Source organism: Lampetra fluviatilis, chromosome 35, assembly GCF_964198595.1.
Source record: "Lampetra fluviatilis chromosome 35, kcLamFluv1.1, whole genome shotgun sequence".
Taxonomy (NCBI): domain Eukaryota; kingdom Metazoa; phylum Chordata; class Hyperoartia; order Petromyzontiformes; family Petromyzontidae; genus Lampetra; species Lampetra fluviatilis.
This window is the reverse complement of record NC_136309.1, coordinates 6,510,172-6,537,737: the sequence shown is the minus strand read 5'-3', so window position 1 is coordinate 6,537,737 and position 27,566 is coordinate 6,510,172. Positions and strand designations below refer to the sequence as shown.

At 56.8% G+C, this 27,566-nt stretch overlaps 2 protein-coding genes across 2 annotated transcripts; one reads left to right on the top strand and one right to left on the bottom strand.

Moving 5' to 3' along the window:
- Window positions 1–1,500: 1,500 nt before the first annotated feature.
- Window positions 1,501–17,432, top strand: LOC144944575 (transmembrane channel-like protein 7). Its single transcript, XM_078872842.1, has 15 exons — window positions 1,501–1,682; window positions 6,554–6,702; window positions 7,525–7,698; window positions 9,302–9,378; window positions 10,372–10,517; window positions 11,374–11,521; window positions 11,961–12,134; window positions 12,290–12,453; window positions 12,872–13,022; window positions 13,220–13,317; window positions 13,744–13,927; window positions 14,719–14,849; window positions 15,888–16,043; window positions 16,645–16,723; window positions 17,145–17,432. Exons 1-15 carry the CDS (start codon window positions 1,564–1,566, stop codon window positions 17,430–17,432), a joined length of 2,238 nt encoding a protein of 745 aa, XP_078728968.1. The 5' UTR covers window positions 1,501–1,563.
- SIRT7 (sirtuin 7) lies at window positions 17,131–26,625 on the bottom strand. Its single transcript, XM_078872843.1, has 10 exons — window positions 26,488–26,625; window positions 23,542–23,679; window positions 23,319–23,423; window positions 22,650–22,720; window positions 22,066–22,138; window positions 21,089–21,187; window positions 20,332–20,571; window positions 19,895–19,975; window positions 19,665–19,771; window positions 17,131–18,801 (listed from the first exon to the last, which is right to left on the bottom strand). The coding sequence occupies exons 1-10, from the start codon at window positions 26,596–26,598 to the stop codon at window positions 18,447–18,449; spliced, it is 1,380 nt and encodes a 459-aa protein (XP_078728969.1). The 5' UTR covers window positions 26,599–26,625; the 3' UTR covers window positions 17,131–18,446.
- Between the last annotated feature and the right edge of the window lie 941 nt (window positions 26,626–27,566).

Genomic DNA, 27,566 nt, shown 5'->3' with positions numbered 1-27,566 from the left:
AAAGAAAATGTCCCCCTCACTCCCACCGAAGGCGTGCGACTTGGTATGGTCGTGCATGCGTCACAAATAATTAAATAATAGTTTAGCGCACAACAATCTCACTAAATCGCTAATGAAACTAATTTCAAGTTGACGACGGGTGTGAACAACTTACAAGGAAGAGCGCTTGCTGACCGCGGGGCTTACAGCGTGGTGCCTGGCCAAGCGAGCGACCACAAACAAAGCCACAAAGCCACGAACCCACAATTTTCTACTTTTATATATATAGATAGAAGAAGATAGATAGCCCTGTGAGCCATGGGACCGTCCATAAATGACGTCACGCACCTAGGGGGGGGGGGGGGGTCAGACATTTGTGACGATGTGTGACGGGGGGGGAGGGGAGAAAGGTGACGTTACATCAAAATGCGCAACTTTAAATAAATATATAGACAACACGTTCTACTTGATTAAATATACTTTTTAATAAATGTTTTTCCCTACAACATCAGAGTGCAGAGGCACATTAAATACGCACTACAATGACAATAGTTTAAAGAGATTTAAAGCTTGTTTTATTTTGGGGAGGCAGAGCTTTGTAACGTTATATTTTAGGGGGGGGGGGTCTGACTTTTTGTGACGATGGGGGGGGGGGGTCAAAAATCGTCCAAAATCTTGTGACGTCATTTATGGACGGCCCCAGAGGGACATCACCACGTCACGACCATCACCACCACCACCACCACTTCCGACAGTTGGATTGTCACCTTTCCCAGCCATCAAAGACAAAGATCCCCCGTGTAGCCTTAACAGACTGTAGGGGCAAGTGCTGTTCGCGAGCACCTGTGAAGGCCGGCACGGCACACGAGGGGTGGGTGGCCAGCACTACGCCCGGCCGCCTTTGTCTCCCCAGTGGCGATGTTCACCACACACCGCACCAGGTGCTCATTTTGAGGCTGAGTCGACCTAGGGGAGGCCCAGGACCGGTTCAGATAATCATCGCTGGTGTTGGCCATATACCGGAGTCGAACTCGGGATGCCGGGTTCGTAGCGCAGCGCGCTAACCGCTGCACCACCGCTCCCACCACCATCATCAGCATCACCGCCGTCGTCATGACCACGGCCACGCAAGTCGCCCCAGCGCGTCACGCACGGCAGCTTGCGCAATACCGGAGAGGGCCCCTCCCCCACACCCCGCACCCCCCCCCTACCACTGAACCCTCCCTCCCCGCCCTCCCTCCTCCCATCCCCTCCCCTCCCTCACCTGCACCCCTCCCTCCCCCTCCCTCCCCCTTCTCACCCCCTCCCCTACCCCCTCCCCCACCCCCACCCTCCCTCCTACTACTTAACCCCCCCCTCCCTCCTCGCATCCCCTCCCTCACCTGCACCCCTTCCCCCACCCCTCCCTCTCTCCTCCCCCTTCCCCCCCTCACCTGCACCCCTCCCCCCGTCCCTGCGCCGGGAGCCTCGCGCGCACTCAAAGAGGCCGTCGCTTCCGTCTCGTGGTCGCTGCCTGCGTCTGCCTCGCTGCTGCGTCTGTCTTGCTGCTGCTGTTGCTGTTGTTGTTGCTGCTGCTGCTTGGCCATGAGCTATGGCGATGCCCCCGACGGCCTTGCCAGCGCCCTGGGGCTGGAGGCGAGCGAGGAGGACGCGACCCCCCTCAGGGAGCAGCCGCTCAGGCTGGAGGAGAAGAAGCGCATCGTGTAAGGGTAGACCCCCCCCCCCCATCTCTCTGACCGCCCCCCCCATCTCTCTGAACCCCCCCCATCTCTCTGAACCCCCCCCCATCTCTCTGACCCCCCCCATCTCTCTGACCGCCCCCCCCCATCTCTCTGAACCCCCCCATCTCTCTGAATCCCCCCCATCTCTCTGACCCCCCCACCATCTCTCTGACCCCCCCTCCCCATCTTCGACCCCCCTCTCCGACCCCCCCCAATGGCCCTTCCCGGATCCCACTATGACCCCCCCTCACCCCTTTGACCCCTCTGTGACCCCTCTACGATTCCTCCCGAATCTTGGTACCCCGATGAGACCTCTCTGATTCTCCTTCATCCCATCCCCCGACTAATGGAACACAGGGAGTCACTCGTTGGACAGGTGTCTCTCTGTGTCTCTGTGTGTCTCTCTGTGTCTCTGTGTGTCTCTCTGTGTCTCTGTCTCTCTGTGTCCCCGTGTCTCTCTGTGTCTCTCTGTGTGTCTCTGTGTGTCTCTCTGTGTCCCCGTGTCTCTCTGTGTCTCTCACGGGACAGGTGTCTCTCTGTGTCTCTCTGTGTCTCTCATTGGACAGGTGTCTCTCTGTGTCTCTCTGTGTCTCTCATTGGACAGGTGTCTCTCTGTGTCTCTCTGTGTCTCTCTGTGTCTCTCATTGGTGGACAGGTGTCTCTCTGTGTCTCTCTGTCTTTCATTGGACAGGTGTCTCTCTGTGTCTCTCTGTGTCTCTCATTGGACAGGTGTCTCTCTGTGTCTCTCTGTGTCTCTCATTGGACAGGTGTCTCTCTGTGTCTCTCTGTCTCTCATTGGTGGACAGGTGTCTCTCTGTGTCTCTCTGTGTCTCTCATTGGTGGACAGGTGTCTCTCTGTGTCTCTCTGTGTCTCTCTGTGTCTCTCATTGGACAGGTGTCTCTCTGTGTCTCTCTGTGTCTCTCTGTGTCTCTCATTGGTGGACAGGTGTCTCTCTGTGTCTCTCTGTCTCTCATTGGACAGGTGTCTCTCTGTGTCTCTCTGTGTCTCTCATTGGACAGGTGTCTCTCTGTGTCTCTCTGTGTCTCTCATTGGACAGGTGTCTCTCTGTGTCTCTCTGTCTCTCATTGGTGGACAGGTGTCTCTCTGTGTCTCTCTGTGTCTCTCATTGGTGGACAGGTGTCTCTCTGTGTCTCTCTGTGTCTCTCATTGGACAGGTGTCTCTCTGTGTCTCTCTGTGTCTCTCTGTGTCTCTCATTGGACAGGTGTCTCTCTGTGTCTCTCTGTGTCTCTCATTGGTGGACAGGTGTCTCTCTGTGTCTCTCTGTCTCTCATTGGACAGGTGTCTCTCTGTGTCTCTCTGTGTCTCTCATTGGACAGGTGTCTCTCTGTGTCTCTCTGTGTCTCTCATTGGACAGGTGTCTTTCTGTGTCTCTCTGTGTCTCTCATTGGTGGACAGGTGTCTCTCTGTGTCTCTCTGTGTCTCTCATTGGACAGGTGTCTCTCTGTGTCTCTCTGTGTCTCTCATTGGACAGGTGTCTCTCTGTGTCTCTCATTGGACAGGTGTCTCTGTGTCTCTCTGTGTCTCTCATTGGACAGGTGTCTCTCTGTGTCTCTCTGTGTCTCTCATTGGACAGGTGTCTCTCTGTGTCTCTCTGTGTCTCTCATTGGACAGGTGTCTCTCTGTGTCTCTCATTGGACAGGTGTCTCTCTGTGTCTCTCATTGGACAGGTGTCTCTCTGTGTCTCTCATTGGACAGGTGTCTCTCTGTGTCTCTCTGTGTCTCTCATTGGACAGGTGTCTCTCTGTGTCTCTCTGTGTCTCTCATTGGACAGGTGTCTCTCTGTGTCTCTCTGTGTCTCTCATTGGACAGGTGTCTCTCTGTGTCTCTCTGTGTCTCTCATTGGACAGGTGTCTCTCTGTGTCTCTCTGTGTCTCTCTGTGTCTCTCATTGGACAGGTGTCTCTCTGTGTCTCTCTGTGTCTCTCATTGGACAGGTGTCTCTCTGTGTCTCTCTGTGTCTCTCATTGGTGGACAGGTGTCTCTCTGTGTCTCTCTGTGTCTCTCATTGGACAGGTGTCTCTCTGTGTCTCTCATTGGACAGGTGTCTCTCTGTCTCTCTGTGTCTCTCATTGGACAGGTGTCTCTCTGTGTCTCTCTGTGTCTCTCACGGGACAGGTGTCTCTCTGTGTCTCGCTGTGTCTCTCTGTGTCTCTCACGGCACAGGTGTCTCTCTGTGTCTCTCCGTGTCTCTCACGGGACAGGTGTCTCTCTGTGTCTCTCTGTGTCTCGTGGGACAGGTGTCTCTCTGTCTCTCACGGCACAGGTGTCTCTCTGTGTCTCCGTGTCTCTCACGGGACAGGTGTCTCTCTCCCCGTGTCTCTCGCGTGTCTCTGTTTCCGTGTTTGTTCGGAGACACCGCGTCAGGCCCGTAAACAAATTTCCTCGCTCTGCCCCCACCTCCTCACGCCTCGCTCTGCCCCCCACCTCCACGGGGCGGGGTTCCCCTCTCGCGTGCTGGGGGACATGATGCCGGGGGGGGGAAGCACATGGTGATGGACTGAGCTGGGTTTTTGTGTAGTGGGTCCAACCGAGTCACAGACGTTGTTCTCTAGAGGCAACACTTTCATCATATCAACACGTAATACACAAAGGGGAGTAACTGCCCCTTTACCAGACACAGCCGAGGGTGGTGAGCACCCAGCTGACTACACTACACGGAGGAGTGACAGCTATGAAGAGTCGGACCTTCACTCGGGTCCCCGACTACGTGTTCAGTTCAGTTCATGTATTAGGTATAGCCCTGTGAGCCATGCAGGCTCTTGAATCGGGTGCAACCGCAACAAACAAAAACATGAACAAGGAACATCTTAAAGTGACTAAAATAAAAATTCAGGAAAAAAACATCAAAGTCTTCAAGAAAAAGCACCGCATTTCAACGCTGTGTGCAAAACTCCCAGTGGGATGCAAGTCAAACAATAACAATCATAAGACAATTTAGATTATAGTTATCAGCCGAACTCTGTACTACAACAAACAAACATGGCTAAACCAAAACGTTTTCGAAATCACCTAAATAAAGCTATACAACAATGTAACAGTGATCATAGGAACAGACATTTGAGACGATGTGTGACGAGGGGGTTGAGAAATGTGACGTCACATCAAAATGCGCAACTTTAAATAAATATAGACAACACGTTCTACTTAATTAAATATACTTTATAATACATGTTTTCTCCTACACCATCAGAGTGCAGCGACACATTAAATACGCACTACAATGACAATAGTTTAAAGTGATTTGAAGCATGTTTTATTTTGGGGTAGGGGTGGCAGAGCTTTGTGACGTCATATTTGAGGGGGCTCTGACTTTTTGTGACGCCGTGTGACGATGGGGGGGGGGGGGTCAAAAATCGTCCAAAATTGCGTAACGTCATTTATGGACGGCCCCTAACATGTACAACCAAACTTTGCACTCCATAACAGCTGGGAGTATCAGTAGGATTATCTAAAATTTTCAATGCACCTTTAAAGATCAGCACACTATAATCAAAACTCAAGATCATACTTTGCAGCGGTCATCCGGAGCGATACATTTGATTTCAGGCCACTGAACAGCAGCGGCAGCTCGGGGTGTACAACTCCTCTAGAGCAGTTTGGAGTGAAGATCTCACAGGTAGTGATGCAAGTTGCAGTTTATTGGCGATAGCATTCCAGACCCTGGGGGCATCAATAGCAAAGGCCCTTCCTCCAGTATTTGTACGGCAATAGGGAATGTGAAGCTGGTGAATGAGCGAAGACCTTGGGTCACATTTGTTCTTCGAAACAGCGAGGAGATCCAGCAGGTAGTCTGCTGATTTTTTTGTAAGTACATCGTAAATAAATAAGATCTGATGCACAAGCCGCGTCGATCATTAAGAGATGTTAAGTTTGACCCAATGTAGAGATCGTAGTGGTGGGTCCTATATGGGCAGTTCAATGCAAATCTTAAGGCCGAGTGATAAATTGAGTCAAGATTCTTCAGTACAGTGCTCGTGCCTTGTAGGACGTGGAGCTTCCAGCTTGTAGAACGAAGCGACCCCGGTCCCTCTCAGGGACCCACCTTTTATCCTCCCGGGTCGGGGCTGGCTCCGCCCTTGGCCCCGCCCACCTTCTCGAGCATTCTAGCTTCCTCTCGACCCCCCTCGAGAGCTCTCCCCGGACACGTGATCACCCCCTAGTCCCCCCCCCCCCCCCACCTGGGGTCCCCTCTGTGTACACTCCGGATCACGTGTCTACGGGGTCAACCAGAGTGCCATGGCCCAGGGCAACCCTGCCCCCGGGCTGACACTCTCCCTTGTGGGAGCCCGCACTACACGCTGTGCGTGGTGCCCGCGCTATCCCAGCGCTCACCAAGCCCCGCGAGGGCTGGTACCACACCCATCTACGGGGTGTACGCGATGACGGTGCATTGCGCGCCGTGCTGTGCTAGAGCCGGCCTCACACAGCAACCCACACGGTGCTGTCCACGACGTAGGGACATCACACGCCATGACCCTCCCAGGCCGGCACCATACAGTGACATCCCCGATGTCACTACATTTGTATAGGGTGTAGGGGTTACGGTTAGGGTTGGGGATAGGAGCTGGTGGTAGGGTTGGGGTATTGCTGACATTGGCTGCGGCAAGGAGTATCGCCAGCAGATCCCGGGCTATTTGTGGCCGGGTCGCCCATCGTAATAACTCCAAGGGTTATTGGTGCCCAGCGTGGCCCCTGTCCTCGGGTTTTCTTCGTGTCGGGTCGGGTGCACCACGCGCCATGTGTGTGGGTGTGTGGCGCTGCAGGTGCTCGCTAACAGCACTTGCCCCAACAGTCTGTGAAGGCAAAACGGGGAATCTTTTTGGTGCTGCAGGGCACTTTTGGCGAGGGACGCGCCGCTGCTCTCTCAATGGGAGTCGTGGCGCAGGAGCATGAGCACCCGAATGCGCAGGTCGCGGGCCGGGGCCCATGGGGCACTCAAGAGCACGGCCCTGTGGAGCGGCAGCCTCAAGGAGATCGCAGGTGGGCCACAATCGCACGCCCGTGGCATGGGGCACTTAGCCTGGCACAGCGGGCACCGCACACGTGCACCACGCCACACACACCGTACCACGCGCGCCACGGGACGATCGCGTTAGGCCAGCCGGTGCTTTGTCCTTGGCCAAAGCGTCCGATGTTGAGAGGCTGCATTTGGATCGGCGAGGAGGAATGAAACTCAGTCAGCGGTCATTGAGATGAATCGAGCGAGCAGCGAGACCGGTCAAGATCGGTGCGCTCGCCTGCCTCGACCTCCCGGCACGACCGTCTGCTCGACGAGCGCTCGCTTCTACAGAAACGTCACGAGTCGCGTTCCCGAGAGGGACGGGCACCGTTCAGGCGGCAACAAAACCACGACCCATTAGGGGTCCATCTTCTTGGTTCTTTCGGTAAAGTCACGTAGAAGGGAAATAAAAAAATAAAATAAAATAAAGAAACATAATAAAATAGTGAGAATTGTATTTTATTATATATATTTTTTTCCTTCTACGTGACTTTACCGAAAGAACCAAGAAGATGAATCCCTGCAGTCACGAAAGCTTTAAATCGAAACCATTAGGTGTCGCCCGATCGGCCACAATCCCAGGGGAAGGTCGAGTATTTTTAGTCTCACAACGCCGTCACCCGCCGACGAAACCGAGATCTCGCCGCGCATTTTTCGGTGCCAGGGCACCGAGTGGAAGTACCCAGGGTGGAGGGCGCCGCCACCCATTGCCGCACGCAACGCAACGGCGGCGGCGCTGCCTCGTGTTTCGCCCGCCCTCGCCATGACGCTGGCGCCTTTGTGGATCCCGTGCGTGGACGCAGGTCGCTTCGGATCGGCCATCCAGTCCTACTTCTCGTTCATGCGCTTCCTCGTGCTGCTCAACGTCTGCCTCTTCCTCATCATGTTCTCCTTCGTGGTCATCCCCAACATCGTGAACGAGCACCTCGGGGTGGCCACCACGCCTGCCTCCACGGCCACCAACTCAACAAGCAACGGTGGGGAGCGGCACACACCACTCGCACAACACACACCACTCGCACAACACACACCACTCGCACAACACACACCACTCGCACAACACACACCACTCGCACAACACACACCACTCGCACAACACACACCACTCGCACAACACACACCACTCGCACAACACACACCACTCGCACAACACACACCACTCGCACAACACACACCACTCGCACAACACACACCACTCGCACAACACACACCACTCGCACAACACACACCACTCGCACAACACACACCACTCGCACAACACACACCACTCGCACAACACACACCACTCGCACAACACACACCACTCGCACAACACACACCACTCGCACAACACACACCACTCGCACAACACACACCACTCGCACAACACACACCACTCGCACAACACACACCACTCGCACAACACACACCACTCGCACAACACACACCACTCGCACAACACACACCACTCGCACAACACACACCACTCGCACAACACACACCACTCGCACAACACACACCACTCGCACAACACACACCACTCACAGTCTACACAGCACTCACACAGCGCACACACCACTCACAGCGCACATACCACTCACACAGCACACATAGCTCACACACCACTCACACAGCGCACACACCACTCACAGCGCACACATAGCTCACACCACTCACACAGCGCACACACCACTCACAGCGCACACACCACTCACAGCGCACACATAGCGCACACACCACTCACACAGCACACATAGCTCACACAGCGCACATAGCTCACACACCACTCACACAGCACACACACCACTCACACAGCACACATAGCGCACACACCACTCACACAGCACACACATCGCACACACCACTCACACAGCACACACATCGCATACAACACTCACACAGCACACACAGTGCACACACCACTCACACAGCACACACAGTGCACACACCACTCACACAGCACACATAGCACACATAGCTCACACACCACTCACACAGCGCACACACCACTCACACAGCACACATAGCGCACACACCACTCACACAGCTCACACACCACTCACACAGCACACACAGCACACATAGCGCACACAGCGCACACACCACTCACACAGCGCACACACCACTCACACAGCACACATAGCGCACACACCACTCACACAGCTCACACACCACTCACACAGCACACACAGCACACATAGCGCACACAGCGCACACACCACTCACACAGCGCACACACCACTCACACAGCACACATAGCGCACACACCACTCACACAGCTCACACACCACTCACACAGCACACACAGCACACATAGCGCACACAGCGCACACACCACTCACACAGCGCACACACCACTCACACAGCACACATAGCGCACACACCACTCACACAGCTCACACACCACTCACACAGCACACACAGCACACATAGCGCACACAGCACACATAGCGCACACACCACTCGCACAGCACACATAGCGCACACACCACTCACACAGCGCACACACCATTCACACAGTGTACACACCACTCACACAGCGCACACAGGCGATAGGCTGTCCCCGTGCCTTACGCCTCTGCCCGTGTCTCTGCCTCTCAGAATGCTTGGTGTACAATCTCCCGCAGCGCCCTCTCGGCTACTTCTACGAATATGTGCTTGATGCACTATCAGGCACGGTGAGTGCATCCCCGCATACAACGCTCATTATCACTCGCGGTACCATCACTTACTGGCCACTCCCCACATAAGTACAAATGTCGTGTCGTAGATCTCTTCTTCCTTCTCGCTCGAGGCTTGTGTGTGCGTGTGCGTGCGGGTGGCATGCGTCGCACACACACTCTATCGGAGACGAGGTAGTGGCAGGAGGCACCGTCCTCCCCTTTTATTGTTGTTGAGTTCACGCAACCACTCGGCCCCCTCTCTCACGACCACGCTGCCGCACGACCCATCCCAGACACGACCCCTCCCGCGTTGCACCGACGGCGTCGACCGAGACAGCCAACCACTGTCCGGCCGCGCAATGCCCGGGCGAAGGCGGCGGTGATGAAGGCGACAGCGATGACGAAACGAGTCCACTCCGAGAACCGGCAGCCCAGAGCTCTCGTTCTCCGCTGCTTTTATTCCCCTCGGCGCGGCTTGGCTCCGCCCTAGCCGCGCCTCCCTTCTCAAAGCCACCAGAGGGATTCCAGGGGCTTCCCCACGAGGTCTACCGTGACCTTTGCCCCAGTTCTTCCGCCCTACCGGCACTGTTGTTAGCGAGTAGCACTTATGAAGGCCGGCACGGAACACGAGGGGGTGGGTGGCCAGCACCATGCCCGGCCACCTTGGTCTCCCTGGTAGTGTTTACACACCTCACCAGCTACTAATTTTAGGCCAAGTTGACCTATAATGGGGAGCGGTAGGGTAGCGGTTAGCATGCTGTGCTACGAACCCGGTGACCCGAGTTCGATTCCCGCTCACGGCAAACATCGGTGACAAATATCTGAACTCGTCGTGGGCCTCTCCTAGGTGGACCCGACCTCAAACGAGTAGCTGGTGTGGCCACCCATGCCCTCGTGTGCCGTGCCCGCCTTCATTGGTGCTACTCGCTAACAGCACTTTGTCACAACGGCGTGTTAAGGCCACACGGGGGGGGATCTTTGTCTCTGTGCGTGTGCGCCGTGTACCAGGGCTTCCTGGAGAAGACGTACCTCTTCTACGGGTTCTACCCGAGCACGACGGTGGGGTCGCAGCAATCGGCCTACTCGCTGCCCCTCGCCTACCTCCTCTCCAGCATCGCCGTGCTGCTCGTGTCGCTGCTCTGGGTCGTCAGGCGGTGGGTATCCCCCCCACCCCCCACCCCCCCCCCCCCACCCCCGCGGCCCACGCGCACGTGGACGCTGCTTGGATCGTCCTCGTGCGCGAACGCACGCGTCCAAACACGTGCGCTCAATGCGCACGTGTTTGGACGCGTGTCATGTGTTTGCGAGTGTGTATGTGCATTTTTCGATTTAAAGCTTTTGTGACTGCAGGGATTCATCTTCTTGGTTCTTTCGGTAAAGTCACGTAGAAGGGAAGTAATAAAATAATAAAAAAAAATAATATATGTTAATTTTTATTATTTTATTACTTCCCTTCTACGTGACTTTACCGAAAGAACCAAGAAGATGTATATGTGCAGTTGGCACCGTAGGGGAGTACAGCTAGTGCATCTAACGGTCATCTCAATCAGGCAAGCCATGGCACCTGGGTCTGTCCTCACCTGGCCTGGCAGTGCGGTGAGGTCACCGTCACTTAGTGGCCAATGGCGGGTATTGGATAGGTATATGTGCACGTAGTGGGGAGCGGTGGTGCAGTGGTTAGCGCACTGTGCCGCGACCCCGGCGGCCCGAGTTTAAATCCCGCGAACAGTGGCGAATATCTGAACTGGTACTGGGCCTCCTCTTGGTCGACTCGGCCTTAAATGAGTACAGTACCTGGTGCGGTGTGTAAACATCGCCAATAGGGGGGCATGGCACTGGCCACCCACTCTCTTGTGTGCCATCCCTTCATAGGCGCTCGCTAACAACCTACTAAGGCCACGCAGGGGATCTTTGTGTCTGTTATTTGTCACGTGACACCACGCCCTCGTACACGAGATGCTCCAGGTGAGACGTCATAAACAACGCGGTTCTCTGCGTCTCCCTGCCCAGCTCGGCGCAGGGCTGGAAGCTTGGCACACTGCAGAGCGAGGCGAGCGGGCTGCACTACTCACCGCAGGTCTTCTCCGGGTGGGACCACAGCCTGCGGGACGCCAACTCGGCTACGCTCAAGCACAGCAGCCTGGCCTACCAGCTGGTGGTGCGCATTGGTTGGGGGGGGGAGGAGCTCGCGCGTGCGTGCGTGGGGGTACACACAAGAGGCGTGTTCCAGGAGCCGTGTTTATGTGTGTACGCACGCGTGCGTGTGTTTGTACCTTTCCTGGATGCGTGCGTGCACCCTCCCGTGTGCGCGTGCAGAGTGGTCAGCGCACTGCTCCAGCAACCCGGTGAGCTGAGTTCGATTCCGGCTCCAATACCGGTGACGATTATCTGAACTGGTCCTGGGCCTCAAATGAGTACCTGGCACGATTTGTAAACATCAGCACCTTGGAAACAAAGGCGGACGGTGCGTGGTACCGGCCACCCACCCCCTCGCGTGCCGTGCCGGCCTTCGTGAGGTGCTCGCTATAACAGCACCTGCCCGAACAGTCCCTTAAAGGCTACGCGGGGGATCTTTGTCTTTGTGTGCACGTGTCCAGACGGACCTGGGCGAGGAGCGCTCCCGCAGGAGGATTGCCGAGCGCACGCGCGCACAGAAGGCGCGCGTGTACGTGGTGCGCGTGCTGCTCAACGTGCTTGTGCTGGCGCTGCTCGGGGCGGCCTTCTACTGCATCTACTGGGCGACCACCTACTCGCAGGGCTACACGCCGGGAGTACGCTACCCCTACTACCCCCCATGCGCACACGAAGACAAAGACGATAGCCCGATAGCCTGCACGGGCTGTTGTGGCAAAGTGCTGTTCAGAAGGAGGAGTTGTGTAAATATGTCCTGCTGTGGCTACTCTCGCGGTACGACGCGTCTCCCCAGAAACTGAAGGCCGGGAGCATCCAGGGTGGTGTGGACTTCTTGGTGCAGTACCTCCCGTCCATCGTCATCACGCTCGCCAACTTCCTGCTGCCGCTCGTCTTTGGGATGACCATCGTTTGGGAGGACTACTCCCCCGGCTTCGAGATTCGGCTCTCACTGCTCCGGTGAGCGGTGGCACGGACGCGACACACAGACACGGAGACAAACACACGGACACGAAGACAAACACACGGACACGAAGACAAACACATGAACACACAGACAAACACACGGACACAAAGACAAACACACGGACACAAAGACAAACACACGGACACAGACACAAAGACGCGCACACAGACACAAAGACAAACACACGAACACACACACAGACAAACACACAGACAAACACACAGACATAAAGACAAACACACGGACACAAAGACAAACACACGGACACAAAGACAAACGCACGGACACAAAGACAAACACACGGACACGAAGACAAACACAGGGACACAAAGACGCGCACACAGACACAAAGACAAACACACGGACACACACACCTGCGCTAACCCGGACGTGGGCCGTGCCGCGCCGCAGGTACGTGAGTCTGCGTCTGGCAAGCGTGGCGGTGCTACTCGTGACGCTCTGGTCTCGGATCACGTGCGACAACAACAACAAGATCAGCGTCGCCAACAGCAACAGCAGCAGCAGTGACTGCCAGCAGTGTGGGTACAACAAAGATTACCCGGTAAGGTCCAGAACGCTCACTCTCATTCACCAACAATCACTCGCCTTCCACCCCTGTGGCACACTCACTCACCTTCAGACCCACCACCTCACCCACGCAGAACCCGAAGCACCTGACCCTCGCTTTCACGCTCACCAACCCTCGCACTTCACGCTCAACCACTGCTAACCCCCCCCCTCCCTCCCCCACCCGTTTAGTGCTGGGAGACGCGAGTGGGACAGGAGATGTACAAACTCACCATCTTCGACCTGATCACCTCCCTCGTCAGCATCCTACTCGTGGAGTTCCCACGCAAGTACGCGACTCGCGCGGCCAACGGCACCGCCGCTCGCCCCGCTCCTCGCCCACTCACTCACTCGCCCACTCACTCACTCACTCGCCCACTCACTCACTCGCCCACTCACTCACTCGCCCACTCACTCGCCCGCTCACTCACTCGCCCGCTCACTCACTCGCCCGCTCACTCACTCGCCCGCCCACTCACTCGCCCGCCCACTCACTCGCCCGCCCACTCACTCGCTCGCCCACTCACTCACTCGCCCACTCGCTCACTCGCCCACTCACTCACTCGCCCACTCACTCACTCGCCCACTCGCTCACTCGCCCACTCTCTCACTCGCCCACTCACTCACTCGCCCACTCACTCGCCCACTCACTCGCCCAACGCACACCCAGCCCCCGCACGGCATGGTGGCGAGCGCGACGTCCGCGTGTCTCCCAGGATGATCGTGACGCACTGCGGGTGCGGGCTGACGCGCTGGATAGGCGAGCAGGAGTTCTCCATCCCCGACCAGGTGCTGCACATCGTGTACGGCCAGACCGTGTGCTGGGTGGGCACCATCTACTGCCCGCTGCTGCCCTTGCTCGCCGCCATCAAGTACACCATCTTCTTCTACAGCAAGAAGGCAGGCCACGCCATCGCCGCCACAACTGCACTGCCACTACCGCCACCGCCACCGCACTACGACCACGACACTTTCGCGTCTGGCTCTCTCTCTCTCTCTCGCGCGCTTGCGCATCCGTTAATAGTCGGACCGAGTGGCAGGTGGCACGGTGGTAACTCTACTGGTGCCTTGCAGAAAGTAGTTCCTGGGTTCGATTCCTGACTTGAGTGCCTTCCATGTGGAGTGATTTTGTTCTCCCCCAGTACCAAATGGGTTCACCAGGTTCTTCTCAAATATTAAAACAAAAAACTCAATTGAACCGGTATTGGCCAAACATGCCAATGCTGAAAAGTGACGTGCAAATTACTCAACTGGGATCACAGACGCAACATCGCCCCCTTCTGCGAAAACGTAACAGGACCCTCCTGAAACAGTCTTCCTGGGTAGACGAGCAAAACAGCAATGAGGCGGTGTCCATCTGCTGTTCACAGCCCTGAGCCAATGGGGGAAAGTCAACATTACCATGGAAAAAAAAAGGAAGAAATAGGAATAACATTTGCACGTCTCGATTTAAAGCTTTCGTGACTGCAGGGATTCATCTTCTTGGTTCTTTCGGTAAAGTCACGTAAAATGTAAATAATAAAGTATGTTTTATTTTTATTATTTACATCCTACGCGACTTTACCGAAAGAACCAAGAAGATTTGCACGTCTGCTCGCGCCCTCACGTATTCTGCGCGCGCCTCGCCGACACGCGTCGCCCGTGACCGCCGCGTGTGCCACGCTTCTGCTGCTGGGTGCGTCTCCTCACAGCTGTCGCTCATGCTGAACTGCCGGCCGGCGTCGCGCCCGTACCGCGCCTCCAGCTCCATGTTCTTCTTCTTCATCGTGCTGCTGCTCGGCCTCCTGCTCGCCTGGGTGCCGGCCATCTACACCATCGGCGGGTGGGTGCCGCAACAACAATATCCACACCGCCGCAACACCAACAACACTCATGCCGCAACACCAACAACACTCATGCCACAACACCAACAACACTCATGCCACAACACCAACAACACTCATGCCGCAACACCAACAACACCACAACACCAACAACACTCATGCCACAACACCAACAACACTCATGCCACAACACCAACAACACCACAACACCAACAACACTCATGCCACAACACCACAATACCAACAACACCAACAACACTCATGCCACAACACCAACAACACCACAACACCAACAACACTCATGCCACAACACCAACAACACTACAACACCAACAACACTCATGCCACAACACCACAATACCAACAACACCAACAACACTCATGCCACAACACCACAATACCCGCGCCACAACACCAACAACACTCATGCCACAACACCACAATACCAACAACACAACACCAACAACACTCATGCCGCAACACCACAACACCCGCGCCACAACACCAACAACACTCATGCCGCAACACCACAACACCAACAACACTCATGCTACAACACCACAATACCAACAACACAACACCAACACCACAATACCAACAACACTCATGCCACAACAACACCAACAACACTCATGCCACAACACCACAATACCAACAACACCAACAACACCAACAACACCAACACCACAATACCAACAACACCCGCGCCACAACACCAACACCAACCCCAGGGTGTTGCTGTCATTTTATGGGGACAATCACCCCAATTCCAGGAACGAGCGTTTGGCTTCGTGTGGAACTCGGAGACAACCCAGCACCACGACACTCAAAACACTCCACAGATGGATTTAAGAATCCATTGCTTAACTGCCTCCACCTCGCCACGCCGCGCCGCATGCACGCAGCAAAGTGCCGCGCAGACAAACAGGCTGCCCCAGGGGCGAGTAGCAGTAACAGCGAGCGGCAGTCGTGGTGGTGGGTCACGGCGGGGCGAGTGGTGCTGGCGAGTAGCTGCTGCGGTGTCCCTGCGAATGCAGCATCCGCCCGTCGCAGGCGTGCGGACCGTTCCAAGGCCAGCGGCTGCCCTGGACGGTGTTGGTGACAGCGGTGCAGGCCCTGCCACAATGGCTCGACTCCATCCTCGAGTTCTTTGCCTCGCTGCTCTTCGCAATCATCCTGGTCTTGCTCTCCAGGTGAGCGATGGGGGGGGGGGGGGGGAGGTACGTGTGACAATCCGTTGTATTTGTTTTAACCCCTCCCCCTCCGCCCTTGATCACCATCGCAAACAACCACGCTGAAACCACAATATTAACTTTGTGCCGGAGGCAGAGATCGCGTCACTCCCTCCGGGGTGAACGGCGGTTGTTGTGGTTGTGTTGATGTGACGTGTGTGGATGTAGTGCAGGTGTGGAGAGCTGTAGTGTCGTGGTTAGCGCACTGCACTATGGACAAGAGTAGGCCATTATGTGCAACCCAAATTTTATTTCCGATCATGGCAAACATCGGTGACAAATATATATGACCAAGTTCTAGGCCTCCCTTAGGTCGACTTAGCCTTAAAGTAGTATCTGGTACGGTCTGTAAACATCACCACTTGGGAGACAAAGGCGACGAGGCATGGTTCGGGCCACCCACCCCTTGTGTTCCGTGTCGGCCGGCCTTAAATAGATGCTCCCTAACGGCACTCACCCAACGGCCTGTTTAAGGCTATAGGGGGGCCTGTCTTTGCTTGTGTTGATATCGCAAAATTGTGTTGATATCACGTTTGTGTGTGTGTGTGTGATGACTTGACAGCCTCTTCCTATTCTACATGACCACGCTTAACAATGCGCACGCGCGCGTCATCAATCAACTAAGAGACGAGCTGGCCATGGTGAGCCTCCACATCAACTCCCTGCCGGGCTGCTCACACTCACTCACTCGGAGGCTTACACACTCACTCACACACACGCACTAACCCACTCATACGCACTCACTCACTAACCTACTCACACGCACTCACTCACACACTCACACACACACTCACCCACTCACACACACTCACCCACTCACACGCTTGCCTCCTGCCCAACCCTCCCATGTCTGACCACGTGTCTGTTCCCCGTGTCTGTTCCCCGTGTCTGGTCCCCGTGTCTGGTCCCTGTCGATGGTCCCTGTCGATGGTCCCTGTCGATGGTCCCTGTCGATGGTCCCTGTGTGACCCCTGTGTGACCCCTGTGTGACCCCTGTGTGACCCCTGTGTGACCCCCGTCCGTCTCCCATGCCCCCCCCCCCCCAAACCGTACCCCGTGTAGGTGGGCCGTGACCGGGCCTTCCTGGCCAAGCAGGTGAATGCCACTTCCAAGGGCGGCGGCGACGCCGGGCGGCACCGCGTGGCGCGCGGCGGCGGTCGCACCTCCTGCCTCGGCGGCGTCATTAACCTGGCCTACCAGCGCCACGGCGACCAGGGGGGTCTGCCGCAGGGGGCCCGCGTAGGGACGGGGTCCCCCGCGGGGGACGTCGTGGGGCGGGCGGGGGTCAGGTACGCGGAAGGGGACGCGTCGCTACCCGGGACTCCGGCCCCCAGCGAGAACCCGTACTAGACTCAGATGCGTGGCAGGCCGCGCTCCGTAAAATATAACTCGAGGTTTTTTTTTCTCTCACGAATGTTTACTCACAAAATGAAATGTAGCCGATTAGAAGACTGTGAAATCGTTGTTGATTACTGCGCACCCACAACTAATGCACCTGCAGAGTGATCGTGATTTGTTGCAATATGCGCCATGATGCATTGGCCGAGACCGTGGCACCCGTGACACTCCTAATAAAGGCAGTCGTTGCATATACCTCGCTGCACGGAAACTGCACTGGTGTCTGGTGTCTGGTAAGGGCGATGGGAGGGACTGTGGCGAGTGCAGTAGCGCTCGCATGAATGCCTCGCCAACTCAAAACGCCTCGTATCACACATCTTCATCTCGACCATTCTCATGCCCAGCCGTAGCCCTCCAATGGCGAACGCAGCGCTATCCTGCAAGTGGACTTTAGTCTAGTCTATCAGGAGGCGATGCTATTATCGGTTTTCCCAATTTGTTATTTTTTTAATCTGGCAAATTTGGAGCGTGATGCCGACACACGACGGCCTACTGTTTGTCGAACGATGTCACGAATCCCTCATGTCCATTGTCAAAAAGATGGTGTAAAGTTTACGGTTAATGCTTTATCAGTATTAACCAGGCCAGCCCTGGGGCTTGAACTGCAAAGCTCCTTACCAGTCCCATAAACTCAGCCCAGCACAGACCAAATCTGCCCAAATCTCTAACGAGGGTTGAGCCCGGTTAGTACCCTGAAGGGAAGGTGCCAGGAAATATCAGGGCCTGTAGGTTTGGTCTTGAGGTGTGCCAGAAGACAGCTGTTTGGCACCGGATTCCTGAATCTATCTTCACGGAGCTCTGAGCGCTCCACCCTCGAATGTGTGCGAGTTTGCTCCGTAAAAATCTGGTTTCCTCTCCACGTGCCACTGACGGAGTCGCCAAACATCCCAGTACATGAACCTTCTGCGAACGGTTCCTGAAGACTCAATGGTGGCTCGCCGGAGCTTCGTCCCTCTCCGAAACCACTCAGCGCTTGCGCCGCTTCACGCGCCGCGGTTTCGCGAGGCCTTTTCCGAACCAACCCGGCGCCGCCAGGCTCCCGGCCGCTGCCACCTTCCCTCCCTCTCCAGCCCTCGCCACATCCTCCCCAGTGCCGTGCGGAAGCTCGCGCTCCTCCCCAGGGGCCGCCGCCAGTCCCGACCTCTCGCGCTTTGGGCAAGCGGCCTCCTCTCCTGCCGCGGATCTCTGCGCGATGACGCAGAGCGGCTCCGGCCCCACCGCCGTTGCCAACGTGGCGGCCGGGGCGATGGGTCGGTGAGAGTGGCTGCCCTCTTCCCCGGGGCTCAGCGGAGTGGCCATGAGGAAGATGGGGTCGGTATCCCTGCCGTACGTGACGACACACACAGCACGCGCACGGCTCACCCCAACGTGCACTTCCGCCTGCCCGTGCGATGTGTTTGAAAAACAAAACACATGCACATTTGCTGATCCCAAGTGCAGCCTCGGCTAGCTTTGGGGTAACTGTTGCTAAGTGAACCACCACACTCCCGCACCACCGCACTCCAGCACCACCGCACTCCCGCACCACCGCACCACCGCACCACCGCACCCCCGCACCACCGCACTCCCGCACCACCGCACTCCCGCACCACCGCACTCCCGCACTCCCGCACCACCGCACACCCGCACCACCGCACACCCGCACCACCGCACTCCCGCACTCCCGCACCACCGCACTCCCGCACCACCGCACTCCAGCACCACCACACTCCAGCACCACCACACACCCGCACCACCGCACTCCCGCACCACCGCACTCCCGCACCACCGCACACCCGCACCACCGCACACCCGCACCACCACACTCCCGCACCACCACACTCCCGCACCACCACACTCCAGCACCACCACACTCCAGCACCACCACACACCCGCACCACCACACTCCCGCACCACCACACTCCCGCACCATCACACTCCCGCACCACCACACTCCCGCACCACCGCACACCCGCACCACCACACACCCGCACCACCACACTCCCGCACCACCACACCCCCACAGCTTCACACCCCCACACCCGAGGTCACCTTTTCCACAGACCCCGAATCATTTTGAAACCAAGTCTATCAAATCTGTGCAGTCGACTGCAATAAAGTTGAATGCAACGCCGGTAGCAGATAAATTCTGAACGCGATACCAGTCCCCGGGCTGTCTGGGTCCTACTCGGACAGGTGGCCCACCTGCTGTAGGCCGGGATGCCCAGGCCCAGCTGCTGCATGAGGAGGCGCAGAACTTCGTCGCAGGCCGCGTGGATCTTCAGCTCTGCCGCCGCGTCCTTGGGCGTCCACTGGCACGCGCGCACGGACGCACGTGGAGGCACGTGCGTCAACCAGGAGCGGCGGCAGCAGAGACACGCAGACAAGCACGCGCCCCCCCCCCAACACGCAGATCCCCCCCCCCGCGCCCCCACCTGCAGGTTGACGATGTAGAGCTTGGGTCGCTGAGCGGGGGGCCGCTCCATCCCCCACAGGCACGGGTACCTCCTCAGCACCTGCACCCACACGTGGTGAAGGAGCGGGGGGGCATGGCGACGGCGTGCTGAGCGGCGGTGCGGTGACTGACGGTTGGCAATGAAGTGATGACCGAATCGTGGTGAATGTTGTGGCGAGTGGGTGGTGAGTGGGTGGTGAGCGTCGTGGCGAGTGGGTGGTGAGTGGGTGGTGAGCGTCATGGCGAGTGGGTGGTGAGTCGGTGGTGAGTGGGTGGTGAGCGTCGTGGTGAGTGGGTGGTGAGCGTCGTGGTGACCGTCGTGGTGAGTGGGTGGTGAGTGTCGTGGTGAGCATCGTGGTGAGTGTCGTGGTGAGCGTCGTGGCGAGTCCAGGCCTGCGCAAGCGGGACGTGTCTCGCCTTCAGGCTGCTGCCCAGGCACAAGATGGCGTCCGCCTTCCGCGCGGCCCCCGCCGCGCCCGCCCAGTTGAGGGGGCGCTCCAGCGTCCCGCGCTCCCCGAAGTGCACGATGGTGTCGCGCAGAGGCCCCCCGCAACCCGCCGGCCCCCCGCACGCGCGCCCCGTCTCGTGCCGCCGCACCGCCGTGCGCTCGGTGACGTCGAAGAGCCGCACGACCTGGCGCCCGCACGAGGGGCACGCCTGTGCGGGCAGCGGAGCCGCGGGGCGGGCGACGGGGAGAGAGACGCGGTCAGAGGGAGAGGCGGGGAGAGACGCGCGCACGGAGAAAAGAGAGAGAGACGTGCGGTCTCACAACCACAGACTGAAGGGAAGCAGAGGCTTCAGCACACATCGCAGGCAGTGTCTTACAACTTGAGTAAGTGGGTCGGTAAGTGCATGGCAGAGGTCGCAAACGGGTTTTGATTCCTTACCCGTACCCGGCCGCACCAGGGTCGCAAACGGGTACCCGTACCCGGCCGGGTACGGGTAGCCGGGTATCGGGTAGGGTACGGGTATCGGGTACCCGGTTGCGACCTCTGGTGCATGGGTAAGTGGGTAAGTGGAGGGGTGGGAGAGTAAGTTGATGAGTGGTTAGTCAGTGGGTGAGTGAATGGGTTAGTAGGCGGGTGAGTAGGTGGGTGAGTAATTAGGTGAGGGAGTGGGTGAATGGTCAGTGAGTGGGCGGTGAGTGGCGGGTGAGTGGTGAGTCGGTGCTAACCTCCATGTACATGTTGCCGTGCAGCTCGCTGAGTGCGTTGGGGTCGAGGCCGCTTCGCACGTGCAGCCCGTCACAGTTCTGCGACACCACGTGCTGCACCTGCGACACACACACACGACCCCCACGCGTGTGTGCTGCGTGACATCTGTCAAAATACTGGGCATCTGTAGAAATACATATTCGGATTCAGACCGCCAGTGAACACCTATGGAGGCCAGCATGGCAAACGAAAGAGCGGTGATGTTGACACAGATTTTCGTCACTGGTTTTGGCCGTGAGTGGGAATTGAACCACTACATTACTATTCCTTCAACACACACAGACACGCAGACACATGCAGACGCAAAGAAAGATACAGATACACATATACAAAGACAGGGATCCCCGTACAGCCTTAACAGACTGTTGGGGCAAGTGCTGTTAGCGAGCACCTATGAAGGCCGGCACGGCACACGAGGGGGTGGGTGACCAAGACCACGGCCAGCCGCCTTTGTCTCCCCAGTGGCGATGTTTACACACCGCACCAGGTTCTCATTTGAGGCCGAGTCGACCTACGTTGAGGCCCAGAACCGGTTCAGATAATCGTCACTTGTGTTGGTCGTGAACGGGAATCGAACCCGGGTGGCCAGGTTCCTAGTGCAGCGTGCTCACCACTGCACTACCGCTCATACACAGATACACACACTCACACGTGGACCCTTAAAGATAACAATGGCTGACATTTACCGCTAAGTGCGAGGTGCTTGCACCAGGCTCGTCTCAGCATGTCACAGAGCAGAATTGACTGAGATGACTGGCAGATGCACCACCTGTGCTTTCCGCTCTCCCACATGGCCGTGTTTTATCTGCCCGGCGCTCCGCTCGTTCCTCCAACCTTCGCTGTTGCGACTGCGCGTGGGTGTGATGTGCGTGGCGAGTGGTGTGGAAGTTTGGGGGTGTGAGTGGCAAGGGGGCTAAATGCTAAGTGGGGGGCTCACCAGCCCCTCGCGATGCAGCTGTGCGAGACACATGTGTGTGAGCGTGGGCTCGGCGTCGCTCAGCTCCACCATCCTGCACACACACACACGGGCAGGGGGAAAGATTTACACACACGCACACACAACATAGCCTATTGCCATTTTCTTGGTTCTTTCGGTAAAGTCACGTAGAAGGGAAATAATAAAATAATAAAAATAAAACATAATTAAATAAAATAATTCTCACGACGTTTCTTTTATTTTGTTTTATTATGTTGAATTTTTATTATTTTATTATTTCCCTTCTACGTGACTTTACCGAAAGAACCAAGAAGATGAATCCCTGCAGTCACGAAAGCTTTAAGTCGAAATATTGTCATTTTGTTAATTAAGTGGCGGTGATGCCACCGTCACGCTTGGTGCGCTTTGAGGCCAATGAAAGTGTGGAAGGCTCACTTGCTAGCAGGAAGTCACGGGGCACACCCAAGTGGGTGCAGATGTTCCTTGAGAAGGGTCTTCGTTTCGCAACACGTACATCCACGCCACACACACGCACACAAGCTCGTTCCACATAGCAAGCACTCCCGCATCTTCCCCCGACTTACCCGACGCTCTGTCCCCTCTTCAGCAGCGTCCACACCCCACGCGGCCCCCGGTAGTCCGGGATGGCGGCCGCCTGCGCCACGGACACACGGCCCAGAGAGGTGAATGATGAGGGGAGAGCGACGAGGGTGTTCGTGCGGTGTGCATTAGCGAGCTGTGAAAATGGGTGATGGTTACAGTAAGCATGGGGATCTCTGGGGAGGGGGAGAGCCGGGGGAGAGGGTGGGGTGGGAGAGGGTGGGGTGGGGTGGGATGGGGAGGGAGAGGGTGGGGTGGGAGAGGGTGGGGTGGGGTGGGAGAGGGTGGGGTGGGATGGGGAGGGTGGGGTGGGATGGGGAGGGAGAGGGTGGGGTGGGGTGGGAGAGGGTGGGGTGGGGTGGGGAGGGAGAGGGTGGGGTGGGAGAGGGTGGGGTGGGATGGGGAGGGTGGGGTGGGATGGGGAGGGAGAGGGTGGGGTGGGGTGGGAGAGGGTGGGGTGGGGTGGGGAGGGTGGGGTGGGGAGGGGAGGGGTGGGGTGGGGTGGGGAGGGAGAGGGTGGGGTGGGGTGGGGAGGGAGAGGGTGGGGTGGGGTGGGAGAGGGTGGGGTGGGAGAGGGTGGGGTGGGAGAGGGTGGGGTGGGGAGGGACAGGGTGGGGTGGGGTGGGGTGGGGAGGGGAGGGAGCGGCCCCCACCGTGCTGATGCCGGCCCCCGTGTAGGCGACGAGGCAGCGTGCTCCGCGCACGGCCCCCGCCAGGAGAGACACCTTGCGCTGCAGCTCCTCGGCAGACTCGTGTCTCTGCGCGCACGGACACGCCGTGCGTCGTGAGCGAGCGAGGAGGGTGTCTCTGTGAGGTGCGAGCGAAGAGGTGAGGTGGTCCTCGGGGTGAGCGATGAGGTGTCTCCTACCCGCGTACCTCGTCGGAGCGGCCCCGCACGGCTCGGGTGCGCTCCTCGCGTCGTCTCAATCGCTGCCAGAGCTCGGGGTACGCGGAGAGAGCAGCGTGCTCAGCAGGGGACCACGACGAGGGGCACCTCGTCACGACGGCCCGCAGCTACACCCCACGCACACACCACGCACACACAGCATGAAATACACACACACACACACCACTCACACACACAGCATGGACTACACACAGCATGAAATACACACACACACCACTCACACACACCACTCACACACACAGCATGGAATACACACACAGCATGGAATACACACACACACCACTCACACACACAGCATGGAATACACACACAGCATGGAATACACACACACCACTCACACACACAGCATGGAATACACACACAGCATGGAATACACACACACCACTCACACACACAGCATGGAATACACACACAGCATGAAATACACACACACACCACTCACACACAGAGCATGGACTCCACACACCATGTACACACTACACACGCACACACCACAGACACAGCATGGAATACACACACAGCATGGAATACACACACACACAGCATGGACTACACACAGCATGAAATACACACACACCACTCACACACACAGTATGGAATACACACAGCATGGAATACACACACACCACTCACACACACAGCATGGAATACACACACACCACTCACACACACAGCATGGACTACACACATCATGAAATACACACACACCACTCACACACACAGCATGGACTACACACACAGCATGGACTACACACACACCAAGCACACACACAGCATGGAATACACACACACCACTCACACACACAGCATGGACTACACACACAGCATGGACTACACACACACCAAGCACACACACAGCATGGAATACACACACAGCATGGAATACACACACAGCATGGAATACACACAGCATGGACACACTATACACAATGCATTGTCTACACACACACCATGTACACACTATACACAATGCATTGTCTACACACACACCATGTACACACTATACACGGTCTACACACACACACCATGTACACGCTACTCACACAGAATGGACTATACACACACACGTGTAACTATACACACACACGTGTAACACACACACACACACGTGTAACACACACACACCACGTGTAACACACACACACCACGTGTAACACACACACACACACCACGTGTAACACACACACACACACCACGTGTAACACACACACACACACCACGTGTAACACACACACACACACCACGTGTAACACACACACACACACCACGTGTAACACACACACACCACGTGTAACACACACACACACACCACGTGTAACACACACACACACACCACGTGTAACACACACACACACACCACGTGTAACACACACACACACACCACGTGTAACACACACACACACACCACGTGTAACACACACACACACACACCACGTGTAACACACACACACCACGTGTAACACACACACACCACGTGTAACACACACACACCACGTGTAACACACACACACACACCACGTGTAACACACACACACCACGTGTAACACACACACAACACGTGTAACACACACACAACACGTGTAACACACACAACACGTGTAACACACACAACACGTGTAACACACACACACACAACACGTGTAACAAACACACACACACCACGTGTAACACACACACACCACGTAACACACACACACCACGTGTAACACACACACACCACGTGTAACACACACACAACACGTGTAACACACACACACCACGTAACACACACACACCACGTGTAACACACACACACCACGTGTAACACACACACACCACGTGTAACACACACACACACGCGTAACACACACACACACACGTGTAACACACACACACCACGTGTAACACACACACACACACCACGTGTAACACACACACACACACCACGTGTAACACACACACACACACCACGTGTAACACACACACACGCGTAACACACACACACGTGTAACACACACACGTGTAACACACACACGTGTAACACACACACGTGTAACAACGTCGCAGTACCCGACACGCTCACGGACATCTCGCGGTCTACTCTCGACGAGGTTTCCGTGTTTTGGGCGAGCATCTGTCGGTCGGGGGGGGGAGGAATGGAGACGGTGGTGATGGTGGTGGTTTGTGTCGAGGTGAAGTTGAAAAACAGCGGACGCGCGCACCCCTTGAATGTAGAGCCACTCGGCATCCCTGATTACACAAACCCCTCACACACACAGCACTAACTAACACAGCACTAACACTACACACACAGCACACACGCCCCGTGTAGCCTGTAACAGGCTGCTGGGGCAAGTGCTGTTAGCGAGCAGCACCTATGAAGGCCGGCACGGCACACGAGGGGGTGGGTGGCCAGCACCACGCCCGGCCGCCTTTGTCTCCCCAGTGGTGATGTTTACTACACATCGCACCAGGTACTCGTTTGAGGCTGAGTCGACCTAGGAGGAGGTCCAGGACCAGGTTGCTGATAACCGTCACCACTGGGTGTTGGTCGTGAGCGGGAATCGAACCCGGGGTTCGTAGCGCAGCATAGCGCTAACCACCACACTACCGCCCCCCCCCCCCACAACCACCACCACCACGAAGTGGCGGTGACGTCACCACGGCTCTTGTGCCAGGCTAGGTGCACGCTGAGGTCATGTGAAGTGTTGAACGCCCGCCGACAGGAGGTTACGGGGCAGACCCAGCAGGTGCCGCATGGGTCGACTGATTCAGACGACTGACCGATGCACCACCTGTGTCCCCCGCTGTGCGAGACAACAACAACCACCAACACGAAGTGGCGGTGACGTCACCACGACGCTTGTGCCAGGCCAAGTGCACCTTGAGACACACACACACACGGCACGCAACCACCGCACGCTCCCGCCCCTCACCCGCTTCTCGGTCTCGGCGCGCTCCTCACGCCGCCTCCGCTGCGCCGCCGCCTCCGCCTTCCTCGCCTCGCGCGACGACGACAACGACGACGACAACGGCGGCGACGCCATCGTCTCCAGGACACTGGAGGCACTGACGTCATTGACGTCATTCACGCCCGCGGTGACGTCATTGACGCCCGCGGCGACGTCATTGACGCCCGCGGCGACGCCATTGACGCGGTGACGTCGTGTTCTCTCGCCCGCACAACGACGTCACGCACCTACGTGACGTCACGCACGCAGCATCGCGGGGGGTGTGTGTGTGGGGGGGACGGCGACACCCCTCTGCACGTCATTTGTTCGATTGGACCGCGGACTGTCGTGACGTCACGCGGACATCCACACCACTTGGTGGCGATGACGTCACAACGATGCTTGTTGCCCGGGGCAACGGGGCCACGTGGAGCGTGGAAGTCTGGAGGCTGTTGGCGAGAGATCACGGCACAGACCCAGAGGTGCCATGGGGTCCACCACTGAGACGACTTGGCAGATAGACCTCCTGTGACCCCCACCCACGCCCTCACTGTGCGTTTTACCCGCCCGGTACTCCGCTCGTTGTTGTGAGCGTCGCTCCTCTCGCCCTGTTGCTGGAGGGCGACTGCCTCCCAGCTGCACAGTAGCAGCAGCAGCAGCGTCCTTCACGAGCCTCTCCTCCATAGAGGCCGATCTTGGCACCGGCTGGTTGCTCGTCTTCGGCAAGTCCGCTCAGCTCCACATCCTCGATCATACACTGGGAGTGTCATGCTGCCAGCTATGGCTGCAAGTTTGGTCATACGTGTTATGTGTATCGTTTATTGTTCAATTTAAATCACAGTTCCTATGATTACTGTTGTTACATTGTTTGTATAGCTTTATTTTGGTGATTTGAAAACATATGGTTAATCTAAATTGTCGTATGGTTGTTGTTGTTGGCTTGCACCACATTGTGATTTTTTCACACAGCGTTTTAATATTTTTTTTGGGGGGGAGATATTTGCTGGTTTATTCCAGGATGTTTCTGTTACGCGTCATCGCTTTCGGATGTTCTGTGTTCATAT

Bases quoted from the DNA above. Each gene is read 5' to 3' on its own strand.
- LOC144944575 (XM_078872842.1), top strand. From the start codon at position 1,564: ATGAGCTATGGCGATGCCCCCGACGGCCTTGCCAGCGCCCTGGGGCTG. The intron at 7,699-9,301 runs GTGGGGAGCGGC...TCTGCCTCTCAG, and splicing joins CACCAACTCAACAAGCAACG to AATGCTTGGTGTACAATCTC. The intron at 12,135-12,289 runs GTACGCTACCCC...GCGTCTCCCCAG, and splicing joins CGCAGGGCTACACGCCGGGA to AAACTGAAGGCCGGGAGCAT.
- SIRT7 (XM_078872843.1), bottom strand. From the start codon at position 26,598: ATGGCGTCGCCGCCGTTGTCGTCGTCGTTGTCGTCGTCGCGCGAGGCG. The intron at 23,424-23,541 runs GTACGCGGGTAG...CCGTGCGCGCAG, and splicing joins TGCGGGGCCGCTCCGACGAG to AGACACGAGTCTGCCGAGGA. The intron at 18,802-19,664 runs GTGGGCCACCTG...CACGTACGGCAG, and splicing joins GGCATCCCGGCCTACAGCAG to GGATACCGACCCCATCTTCC.